Below are 12,500 nucleotides of genomic sequence, written 5' to 3'. Positions count from 1 at the left end.
ACAGCCCAGGCCCCCCCCCCCCCCCAAACACAGGATTTTTATAACCTCATAGTGACATTTCCCGCTCCTACACCATCAAACCTCCCTCCCTCCCTCTTCCTCCCTCCTCCCTCCCCGTTTTCTTTTTTCTTTAATATGAATACGTAGTCATTTGAACGACCTTTGACCCCCCCCTCACCCCTCCTCCTCACCTCTCTCTCTCTCTTCCGAATTCCGCGATAACTTTCACGTCTTCCATAGCAATGGCTTGAGTGGGGTCACACCCCCACCTCTGCTCGACCTGACATGACCACTTCACCCTTCTGATGGTGACACATGTGACCAACTTTCCCCCAACGAGGGCATGACATCGCATCACCTCCTCCCTGAATCCACTCCCCTCCCTTCCCTCCACCCTCCCTCCCTCCTTCCTTCCCTCCCTCCCTCCTTCCCTTCCTCCTTCCCTCCCTCCTTTCCTCCTTCCCTCCCTCCCTCCCTCCTTCCCTACTTCCTTCCCTCCCTCCTTCCCTCCCTCCCTCCCCTTCCCTCCTTCCCTGCTTCCCTTCCCTCCTTCCTCCCTCCCTCCCTCCTTCCCTTCCTCCCTCCCTCCCTCCCTCCCTCCCTCCTTCCCTTCCTCCCTTCCTCCCTCCCTCCCCCAACCTCCCTGACCACAGATGATCTTTTGACCCCCACCCCACCACCACCACCACCACACCATCCCCACACCACCACGTCGTCGTCATTCCACACCAAAAATGTCACTTCCTCTGACACCTCATGACAAGTGCCTGACACCCCCCCCCCCCCCCCCCGCGCACGACCTGCGCCTCCATCCTAACCTCGTCGGCCTAACGTAACGAGACGTACAATCATCGCCAATCTTCCCCAATTTTCGTGGCACCTTTTCCTTACCTCTAGAGTTCACTTTCCCTTTTCCTTTCCTCGTAGAAACTCCCTGAAACCCCTAAAATGACCCTTTTTTCTTACCTTGCATCATCACCGCCACCAGCGCCATCACCACCAGTCCACCATCCGAGCGCTGACATCACTTTCCTGGACGGCAATTCGTCTCCGTAAGAATTTCGCGTAAATTTCCTTGGAGTTACATGGCGTTCTTCCGCTACAGATACCACGAACTCCTTATCTTCCTTGCCTCCGAGCCAACTTGTGTGACTTCGCATGTCCTTTTCAGGCTCGGATCGCCTTCTCGGAATGTGAATCATCTCTCGTCCCATCAAATCACTATCCATTGACCTCAGCTCACCCTCCATGAAGTAGGATGACCATCCTCGACCCTCGTATCATCTTCAAACGTCACTTGAATCATTTGGCCTCAGATCATTCTTAGGGGAGAAACACAGCCTTCCCTGACCCTTATCCTGGTCTCAACATAAGCTAGTCTGATCTCCTCTTATCTTATCAGAAAACCCGTAATCTCTATTACTCTTACCTCCTTCATCCTCAGATAACACACTTTGCCTTCACATCCTCAAAAAACTAACATCAGCTTTATCTTTCTCCTTTGTTCCACATCATCGCATTCTAGGAACTCATTTCACTTTCCCCTCCCGAAAAAAAACACCCTCACGTCGTCATTTCTGCCATCGTGTTATCTTCCATAACCATCACATACCCCTCCACGACTCTTCTGACTCACAGAATCATGACTCTCCTGACCCCCCCCAGAGAGGATTTCTAGGGCTCCCGATCACCTAATCTGATCCTCACATCACCTTCTCTAAACCCCCTCACCATCTTCATCATCATCACATTTCAGACATATCCCTTTCCCCGCCCTCCCCTAACCCCCTCACATCCACGCGTTACCTACCCTCACCCCCTAGTTTATATATTCCCGTCCTCTACCCATAATATATAAACCCCCCCTGCTGACGGCATATACATACATACATTACCCATCGGTAAAACTCCAACCCTAAATCTATTTCTTAACTCACCTCACATCCCCCTGCCCTTCTTCCCTCTCTAGAGGTTGTGTGTGCACGTGCGTGCGTTCGCGTAGACCAACCGCGCTCGTATACCACTTGAGTAAACTACCTCGTGTGTCTCTTGACTGACTCCCTCTCTCTCTCTCTCCTCCTCCCTCACCTTCCCCTCCAGCTGTGCGGTATGGCCGAGTCCCGAAGCGATCGCGAGAACGGGAGGGCGAGGTGCGTCCCGAGGGCTCCGAAGTGGTGTCGCGTGAGGTGGAGAACAAGCAGCTGGCCATCTACGACATCATTTTGACCATCTCCCAGGCGCACCACGCCAACTGCGCCTTCACCGAGGAGAAGACCCGGGCCCTCGTCAGGAAGCCCATCATTTTTGTACGTCCCACAGACACGATCTGGTGTTTGTTTTTGTTTTCACTCCTTCGTACAGCCACGATCAAAATGAATGAAGTTATAAGCCAAAGTCATTGATGTATACTATTTCAATACCTTTTTTTTTTTAATGTAGTTTAGCTTAAAACTTTTTTCAAGTGAAATGTTTTTGTTGCTATTGAAATGTTTTATGTTGCTGTTGTTGTTGTTGTTGTTGGTACTATAGAGATTTGCATAGACCTGCCAACTTTCTTTTAGTAAGATGTAGACTGCTCTTGCTGGACTGCAGACAACATCGTTTGAAATGCTCCACCTCCGATCCTGTTCATAGTTTTATAGCCGTAACTATAGCTATAGGCCTTTAGGCATGAATGTAAATCTGCCCCGGTCTATTTACGGTCCAATATATATATATATATATATATATATATATATATATATATAGAGAGAGAGAGAGAGAGAGAGAGAGAGAGAGAGAGAGAGAGAGAGAGAGAGAGAGAGAGAGAGAGAGAGAGGGGGATCAAAACAGACTCTACAGTAAAACCGGAAAGTTTATAGATTTTCATAACTTTGGGATAACACAGAGGAACCATGTATGGAACCGCGGAAGTGAATCATAGGGTGGGGGAGGGGGCGAAAGTTCTGGGAGCGTTGAAAAATATGTGGAAGTCGAGAAAGTTATCTTGGAAAGCACAAATGGGCATGTTTGAAGGAATAGCGGTTCCACTCTACATCATGAAGCGAGTACTGGAAAATACGTGAGACAATACGGAAATGGCAGGTGGAGGCACTTGAAGGAATTGCTGGAAATTGTAGTGAAGAAGAGGGTGACAAGAGAAAGTGCAAGTGAAGGTGAGTCTCAAGAAACGTTTGAAGTGTGTTAGGATATCTCAAACGACTTTGGTTTATGATAGTGAGAGGGAGGCAAACGCTTTCCAGCAACCAGGGAGATAGGAAATACATTTCCTTCGAGTTGATAGTTGACTGAAGAGGAGAGTGAAGGGCGAGGATGCGGGTGTGTGTGTGTGTGTGTGTGTGTGTGTGTCTCTGAAGTTGTGAAGTGAACGGTTGTGAAAGTGACTGGGGAATTGGGGAGGTGGGGGTGATGAGAGAGGTCTGTGAGTGAGTGCATGTGGAAGGAAATGATGCGGGAAGGAAGGACGATCGAGAAGAGAATGGATGTATAAGCAAAGTGAAAGGAAGAAGAAGAAAAGGATGAAAAGGGAAGATGAAGAATAAAGAACGAGAATTTTTTTTTGGGGGGGTGGGGACCATAAAAGGACATCCCTGAACCAGTCTATATTAGAACATCGTACTGGAAGGCAGGACAGAGAGCGTATCGTACGTAAGGAATTGATAAATCAGAATAGATATAATCAATCAACAAATTCCATCCATTTCTGTTTTCTATAACTGACTCATTTTCTATAATTCAAAGAATCACAGAGGACAAAAAAATAAATTATTACCACATATGTGTCTCTATTTCAGATTATATACTTTTAAGTAAACGTATTAGTGGCTATTAATATCTCATTAGGGTAACGTTTTTTAACCATTAATAGTTCATCTAGTTTTCATGCTTATTCATACCTCATTAGGCAAACGTTTTGGTTTTTGGTTTACTAGGTAAGCGTTTTGGTGATGACTGACGACAGTTCATTAGATTAACGTTTTCATGATTATTATTAGGTCATTAAGTATACGTTTGGGTGATCATTGACAGCTCATTAGCTTAATGTTTTGGTGACTACTACCAACTCATTAGGTTACCGTTTGGTGACTGTTAATAGCTTACAAGGTGAACGTTCTGGTGGTTACAAATAGCTCCTTCAATAAACGTTTTGGTGATTAATAGTAGCTCATTAGGTAAACGTTTAGTGATTATTATAGCTCGTTTGACAAACGTTTTGGTGATTAATAGCAGCTCATTAGGTAAACGTTTTAGTGATCATATTAATGATTAATGCCTCGTTGAGGCAACGTTTCTGGCGGTGATGAATAAACCGTTTCGCTGATGATGATCAAACAATACAACCCATTCAGTTAACGTGTCTTTGGTTGCGTATGACTACGACACACTTGCCTTGATCGTGTGACCTGAGATGACCTCCTCCTCCTCTACCTCTACTGGCAGAACACGTCCGAGGTCAGCAGCGACCCTGAGGCAGCCTCGTCCACCATGGACGCCCTGGAGCAGCAGAAGATCAGCATGTGGCAGACCTTCGCCGTCTTCATGACGCCCTCCATACAGCGCGTCGTCGAGTTCGCGAAGAGAGTCCCCGGTAAGAGAGAGAGAGAGAGAGAGAGAGAGAGAGAGAGAGAGAGAGAGAGAGAGAGAGAGAGAGAGAGAGAGAGAGAGAGAGTACAGGCGCTACATGATATTGCTCATTAGTACACTGCTACAGCGTTCGCATCTCTAGTCAACACTGCTGTTTGATATTCCCTCCCCATCGACGGTTTAAACACTGGTCGTTGGAGCATCAATTGAAGGTCTTTCGAGAAAAAAAAAATGTACATTGTTTAATGGTTTTATTACTGATTGAAATCACTAATGATAGTGGAATAGTGAGCAGTACGAGGTTGTAGCACCGTCAGTAAAGGGGTTTACAATCTCGTCGAACTCCTTCCACGTCCAAAAAGAGTCTATCATAACCCTGCTACTGATGGTAGCGCAGTTGCAGAACTGTCAAGGGGTCACCATGAGAGTGGTCCTGGAGTCATATAACTTGGAAATATAACTTTGTATCACTGTATGATTGTATATTGTATCACTGTATGATTGTATATTGTATCACTGTATGAATGTATCTTGTATCACTGTATGATTGTATCTTGTATCACTGTATGATTGTATCTTGTATCACTGTATGATTGTATCTTGTATCACTGTATGATTGTATCTTGTATCACTGTATGAATGTATCTTGTATCACTGTATGATTGTATCTTGTATCACTGTATGATTGTATCTTGCATCACTGTATGATTGTATCTTGTATCATAGTATGACTGTATCTTGCATCACTGTATGATTGTATCTTGTATCACTGTATGATTGTATCTTGTATCACTGTATGATTGTATCTTGTATCACTGTATGATTGTATCTTGTATCACTGTATGATTGTATCTTGTATCACTGTATGATTGTATCTTGTATCACTGTATGATTGTATCTTGTATCACTGTATGATTGTATCTTGCATCACTGTATGATTGTATCTTGTATCATAGTATGACTGTATCTTGCATCACTGTATGATTGTATCTTGTATCACTGTATGATTGTATCTTGTATCACTGTATGATTGTATCTTGTATCACTGTATGATTGTATCTTGTATCACTGTATGATTGTATCTTGTATCACTGTATGATTGTATCTTGTATCACTGTATGATTGTATCTTGTATCACTGTATGATTGTATCTTGTATCACTGTATGATTGTATCTTGTATCACTGTATGATTGTATCTTGTATCACAGTATGACTGTATCTTGTATCACTGTATGATTGTATCTTGTATCACTGTATGATTGTATCTTGTATCACAGTATGGCTGTATCTTGTATCACTGTATGATTGTATCTTGTATCACTGTATGATTGTATCTTGTATCACAGTATGGCTGTATCTTGTATCACAGTATGACTGTATCTTGTATCACTGTATGATTGTATCTTGTATCACTGTATGATTGTATCTTGTATCATAGTATGACTGTATCTTGTATCACTGTATGATTGTTTGTATCACTGTATGATTGTCTTGTATCACGGTATGATGTATCTTGTATCACAGTATGACTGTATCTTGTATCAATGTATGATGTATCTTGTATCACTGTATGACTGTATCTTGTATCACTGTACGATTGTATCTTGTATCACTGTATGATTGTTCTTGTATCACAGTACGACTTGTATCTTGTATCACTGTATGATTGTAGCTTGTAATCACTGTATGATTGTATCTTGTATATCACTGTTCTGATTGTATCTTGTTAGCACTGTATCGTATCTGTATCCTTTGTATCTACACAGTATGACTGTATCTTGTATCACTGTATGATTGTATCTTGTATCCACGTATGATTGATCTTGTATCACTGTACGACTTGTATCTTGTATCACTGTATGATTGCTATCTTGTATCACTGTATGACTGTATATTGTAATCACTGTACGATTGTATCTTGTATCACAGTATGACTGTATCTTGTATCACAGTATGACTGTATCTTGTATCACAGTATGACTGTATCTTGTATCACAGTATGACTGTATCTTGTATCACAGTATGGCTGTATCTTGTATCACTGTATGATTGTATCTTGTATCACTGTATGATTGTAATCTTGTATCACTGTACGATTGTATCTTGTATCATAGTATGACTGTATCTTGTATCACTGTAATGATTGTATCTTGTATCACAGTATGACTGTATCTTGTATCACTGTACGATTGTATCTTGTATCATAGTATGACTGTATCTTGTATCACTGTAATGATTGTATCTTGTATCACTGTATGATTGTAATCTTGTATCACTGTACGATTGTATCTTGTATCATAGTATGACTGTATCTTGTATCACAGTATGACTGTATCTTGTATCACTGTACGATTGTATCTTGTATCACAGTATGACTGTATCTTGTATCACTGTACGATTGTATCTTGTATCATAGTATGACTGTATCTTGTATCACTGTACGATTGTATCTTGTATCACAGTATGACTGTATCTTGTATCACAGTATGACTGTATCTTGTATCACTGTAATGATTGTATCTTGTAACACTGTATGATTGTAATCTTGTATCACTGTATGAATGTATCTTGTATCACAGTATGACTGTATCTTGTATCACTGTAATGATTGCATCTTGTATCACTGTAATGATTGCATCTTGTATCACTGTACGATTGTATCTTGTATCACTGTATGATTGTAATCTTGTATCACTGTATGATTGTATCTTGTATCACTGTAATGATTGTATCTTGTATCACTGTAATGATTGTATCTTGTATCACAGTATGACTGTATCTTGTATCACTGTAATGATTGTATCTTGTATCACTGTAATGATTGTATCTTGTATCACTGTAATGATTGTATCTTGTAATCACTGTATGATTGTAATCTTGTATCACTGTATGAATGTATCTTGTATCACTGTATGAATGTATCTTGTATCACTGTATGATTGTATCTTGTATCATAGTATGACTGTATCTTGTATCACAGTATGACTGTATCTTGTATCACTGTATGATTGTAATCTTGTATCACTGTAATGATTGTATCTTGTATCATAGTATGACTGTATCTTGTATCACTGTACGATTGTATCTTGTATCACAGTATGACTGTATCTTGTATCACTGTACGATTGTATCTTGTATCATAGTATGACTGTATCTTGTATCACAGTATGACTGTATCTTGTATCACAGTATGACTGTATCTTGTATCACTGTATGATTGTATCTTGTATCACAGTATGACTGTATCTTGTATCACTGTACGATTGTATCTTGTATCACAGTATGACTGTATCTTGTATCACTGTATGATTGTAATCTTGTATCACTGTATGATTGTAATCTTGTATCACTGTATGATTGTAATCTTGTATCACTGTACGATTGTATCTTGTATCATAGTATGACTGTATCTTGTATCACTGTATGATTGTAATCTTGTATCACTGTACGATTGTATCTTGTATCACAGTATGACTGTATCTTGTATCACTGTACGATTGTATCTTGTATCACTGTAATGATTGCATCTTGTATCACTGTACGATTGTATCTTGTATCATAGTATGACTGTATCTTGTATCACTGTATGATTGTAATCTTGTATCACTGTATGATTGTAATCTTGTATCACTGTACGATTGTATCTTGTATCATAGTATGACTGTATCTTGTATCACAGTATGACTGTATCTTGTATCACTGTACGATTGTATCTTGTATCACAGTATGACTGTATCTTGTATCACTGTATGATTGTATCTTGCATCACTGTATGATTGTATCTGTATCACTGTATGATTGTAATCTTGTATCACTGTATGAATGTATCTTGTATCACTGTATGATTGTATCTGTATCACTGTATGATTGTATCTTGTATCACTGTACGATTGTATCTTGTATCACAGTATGACTGTATCTTGTATCACAGTATGACTGTATCTTGTATCACTGTACGATTGTATCTTGTATCACTGTATGATTGTAATCTTGTATCACTGTATGATTGTATCTTGCATCACTGTATGATTGTAATCTTGTATCACTGTATGAATGTATCTTGTATCACTGTATGATTGTAATCTTGTATCACTGTACGATTGTATCTTGTATCACAGTATGACTGTATCTTGTATCACAGTATGACTGTATCTTGTATCACTGTACGATTGTATCTTGTATCACTGTAATGATTGTATCTTGTATCACTGTAGATTGTATCTTGTATCATAGTATGACTGTATCTTGTATCACAGTATGACTGTATCTTGTATCACTGTACGATTGTATCTTGTATCATAGTATGACTGTATCTTGTATCACTGTACGATTGTATCTTGTATCATAGTATGACTGTATCTTGTATCACTGTATGATTGTATCTTGTATCATAGTATGACTGTATCTTGTATCACTGTACGATTGTATCTTGTATCACAGTATGACTGTATCTTGTATCACTGTAATGATTGTATCTTGTATCACTGTATGATTGTATCTGTATCACTGTATGATTGTATCTTGTATCATAGTATGACTGTATCTTGTATCACAGTATGACTGTATCTTGTATCACTGTATGATTGTAATCTTGTATCACTGTATGATTGTATCTGTATCACTGTATGATTGTAATCTTGTATCACTGTAATGATTGTATCTTGTATCATAGTATGACTGTATCTTGTATCACTGTACGATTGTATCTTGTATCACTGTAATGATTGTATCTTGTATCATAGTATGACTGTATCTTGTATCACTGTATGATTGTAATCTTGTATCACTGTATGATTGTAATCTTGTATCACTGTAATGATTGTATCTTGTAACACTGTATGATTGTATCTTGTATCACTGTATGATTGTATCTTGTATCACTGTACGATTGTATCTTGTATCACTGTATGATTGTATCTTGTATCACTGTACGATTGTATCTTGTATCACAGTATGACTGTATCTTGTATCACTGTATGATTGTATCTTGTATCATAGTATGACTGTATCTTGTATCACAGTATGACTGTATCTTGTATCACTGTAATGATTGTATCTTGTATCACTGTACGATTGTATCTTGTATCACAGTATGGCTGTATCTTGTATCACTGTACGATTGTATCTTGTATCACAGTATGACTGTATCTTGTATCACTGTACGATTGTATCTTGTATCACAGTATGACTGTATCTTGTATCACAGTATGACTGTATCTTGTATCACTGTACGATTGTATCTTGTATCACAGTATGACTGTATCTTGTATCACAGTATGACTGTATCTTGTATCACAGTATGACTGTATCTGTATCACTGTATGAATTGTATCTTGTATCATAGTATGACTGTATCTTGTATCACTGTACGATTGTATCTTGTATCACTGTACGATTGTATCTTGTATCACAGTATGACTGTATCTTGTATCACAGTATGACTGTATCTTGTATCACTGTACGATTGTATCTTGTATCACTGTATGATTGTATCTTGTATCATAGTATGACTGTATCTTGTATCACTGTAATGATTGTATCTTGTATCATAGTATGACTGTATCTTGTATCACAGTATGACTGTATCTTGTATCACAGTATGACTGTATCTTGTATCACAGTATGACTGTATCTTGTATCACTGTATGATTGTAATCTTGTATCACTGTATGATTGTAATCTTGTATCACTGTATGATTGTAATCTTGTATCACTGTATGATTGTATCTTGTATCACTGTACGATTGTATCTTGTATCACTGTATGATTGTAATCTTGTATCACTGTAATGATTGTATCTTGTATCACTGTACGATTGTATCTTGTATCACTGTATGATTGTATCTTGTATCATAGTATGACTGTATCTTGTATCACAGTATGACTGTATCTTGTATCACTGTAACGATTGTATCTTGTATCACTGTAATGATTGTATCTTGTATCACTGTAATGATTGTATCTTGTATCACTGTAATGATTGTATCTTGTATCACTGTAATGATTGTATCTTGTATCATAGTATGACTGTATCTTGTATCACAGTATGACTGTATCTTGTATCACTGTATGATTGTATCTTGTATCATAGTATGACTGTATCTTGTATCACAGTATGACTGTATCTTGTATCACAGTATGACTGTATCTTGTATCACTGTACGATTGTATCTTGTATCATAGTATGACTGTATCTTGTATCACAGTATGACTGTATCTTGTATCACTGTATGATTGTAATCTTGTATCACTGTATGAATGTATCTTGTATCACAGTATGACTGTATCTTGTATCACAGTATGACTGTATCTTGTATCACAGTATGACTGTATCTTGTATCACAGTATGACTGTATCTTGTATCACTGTAATGATTGTATCTTGTATCATAGTATGACTGTATCTTGTATCACTGTAATGATTGTATCTTGTATCACAGTATGACTGTATCTTGTATCACTGTACGATTGTATCTTGTATCACAGTATGACTGTATCTTGTATCACTGTACGATTGTATCTTGTATCACAGTATGACTGTATCTTGTATCACAGTATGACTGTATCTTGTATCACAGTATGACTGTATCTTGTATCACTGTACGATTGTATCTTGTATCATAGTATGACTGTATCTTGTATCACAGTATGACTGTATCTTGTATCACAGTATGACTGTATCTTGTATCACTGTACGATTGTATCTTGTATCACTGTATGATTGTATCTGTATCACTGTATGATGTATCTTGTATCACAGTATGACTGTATCTTGTATCACTGTAATGATTGTATCTTGTATCACAGTATGACTGTATCTTGTATCACAGTATGACTGTATCTTGTATCACAGTATGACTGTATCTTGTATCACAGTATGACTGTATCTTGTATCACTGTAATGATTGTATCTTGTATCACAGTATGACTGTATCTTGTATCACAGTATGACTGTATCTTGTATCACAGTATGACTGTATCTTGTATCACAGTATGACTGTATCTTGTATCACTGTATGATTGTATCTTGTATCACAGTATGACTGTATCTTGTATCACAGTATGACTGTATCTTGTATCACTGTAATGATTGTATCTTGTATCACAGTATGACTGTATCTTGTATCACTGTACGATTGTATCTTGTATCACAGTATGACTGTATCTTGTATCACAGTATGACTGTATCTTGTATCACTGTACGATTGTATCTTGTATCACAGTATGACTGTATCTTGTATCACAGTATGACTGTATCTTGTATCACAGTATGACTGTATCTTGTATCACAGTATGACTGTATCTTGTATCACAGTATGACTGTATCTTGTATCACAGTATGACTGTATCTTGTATCACAGTATGACTGTATCTTGTATCACAGTATGACTGTATCTTGTATCACTGTACGATTGTATCTTGTATCACAGTATGACTGTATCTTGTATCACTGTATGAATGTATCTTGTATCACTGTATGATGTATCTTGTATCACAGTATGACTGTATCTTGTATCACTGTATGATTGTATCTTGTATCACAGTATGACTGTATCTTGTATCACTGTAATGATTGTATCTTGTATCATAGTATGACTGTATCTTGTATCACTGTATGATTGTATCTTGTATCATAGTATGACTGTATCTTGTATCACTGTAATGATTGTATCTTGTATCACTGTAATGATTGTATCTTGTATCATAGTATGACTGTATCTTGTATCACTGTATGATTGTATCTGTATCACTGTATGAATGTATCTTGTATCACTGTAATGATTGTATCTTGTATCACAGTATGACTGTATCTTGTATCACTGTATGAATGTATCTTGTATCACAGTATGACTGTATCTTGTATCACAGTATGACTGTATCTTGTATCACAGTATGACTGTATCTTGTATCACAGT

General features: G+C 38.2%; 1 protein-coding gene across 2 annotated transcripts in view; it reads left to right on the top strand.

The window, feature by feature from the left end:
- Positions 1-4,713, top strand: part of LOC139752121 (ecdysone-induced protein 78C-like) — a 363,134-nt gene extending 358,421 nt beyond the window's left edge. For both annotated transcript variants that reach the window (XM_071668038.1, XM_071668037.1), the window contains 2 exons: positions 2,101-2,306; positions 4,441-4,713. In XM_071668038.1, coding sequence (XP_071524139.1) covers positions 2,101-2,306; positions 4,441-4,698 — 464 coding nt within the window. In that variant the 3' untranslated portion in view covers positions 4,699-4,713. The remainder of the gene's footprint in view (positions 1-2,100; positions 2,307-4,440) is intronic.
- The last annotated feature ends 7,787 nt before the right edge of the window (positions 4,714-12,500 follow it).

The sequence above is a fragment of the Panulirus ornatus genome, chromosome 12, assembly GCF_036320965.1.
Source record: "Panulirus ornatus isolate Po-2019 chromosome 12, ASM3632096v1, whole genome shotgun sequence".
Lineage (NCBI taxonomy): Eukaryota > Metazoa > Arthropoda > Malacostraca > Decapoda > Palinuridae > Panulirus > Panulirus ornatus.
Note: the sequence above shows the minus strand (reverse complement) of the source record. Positions and strands in the feature narration are given on the sequence as shown.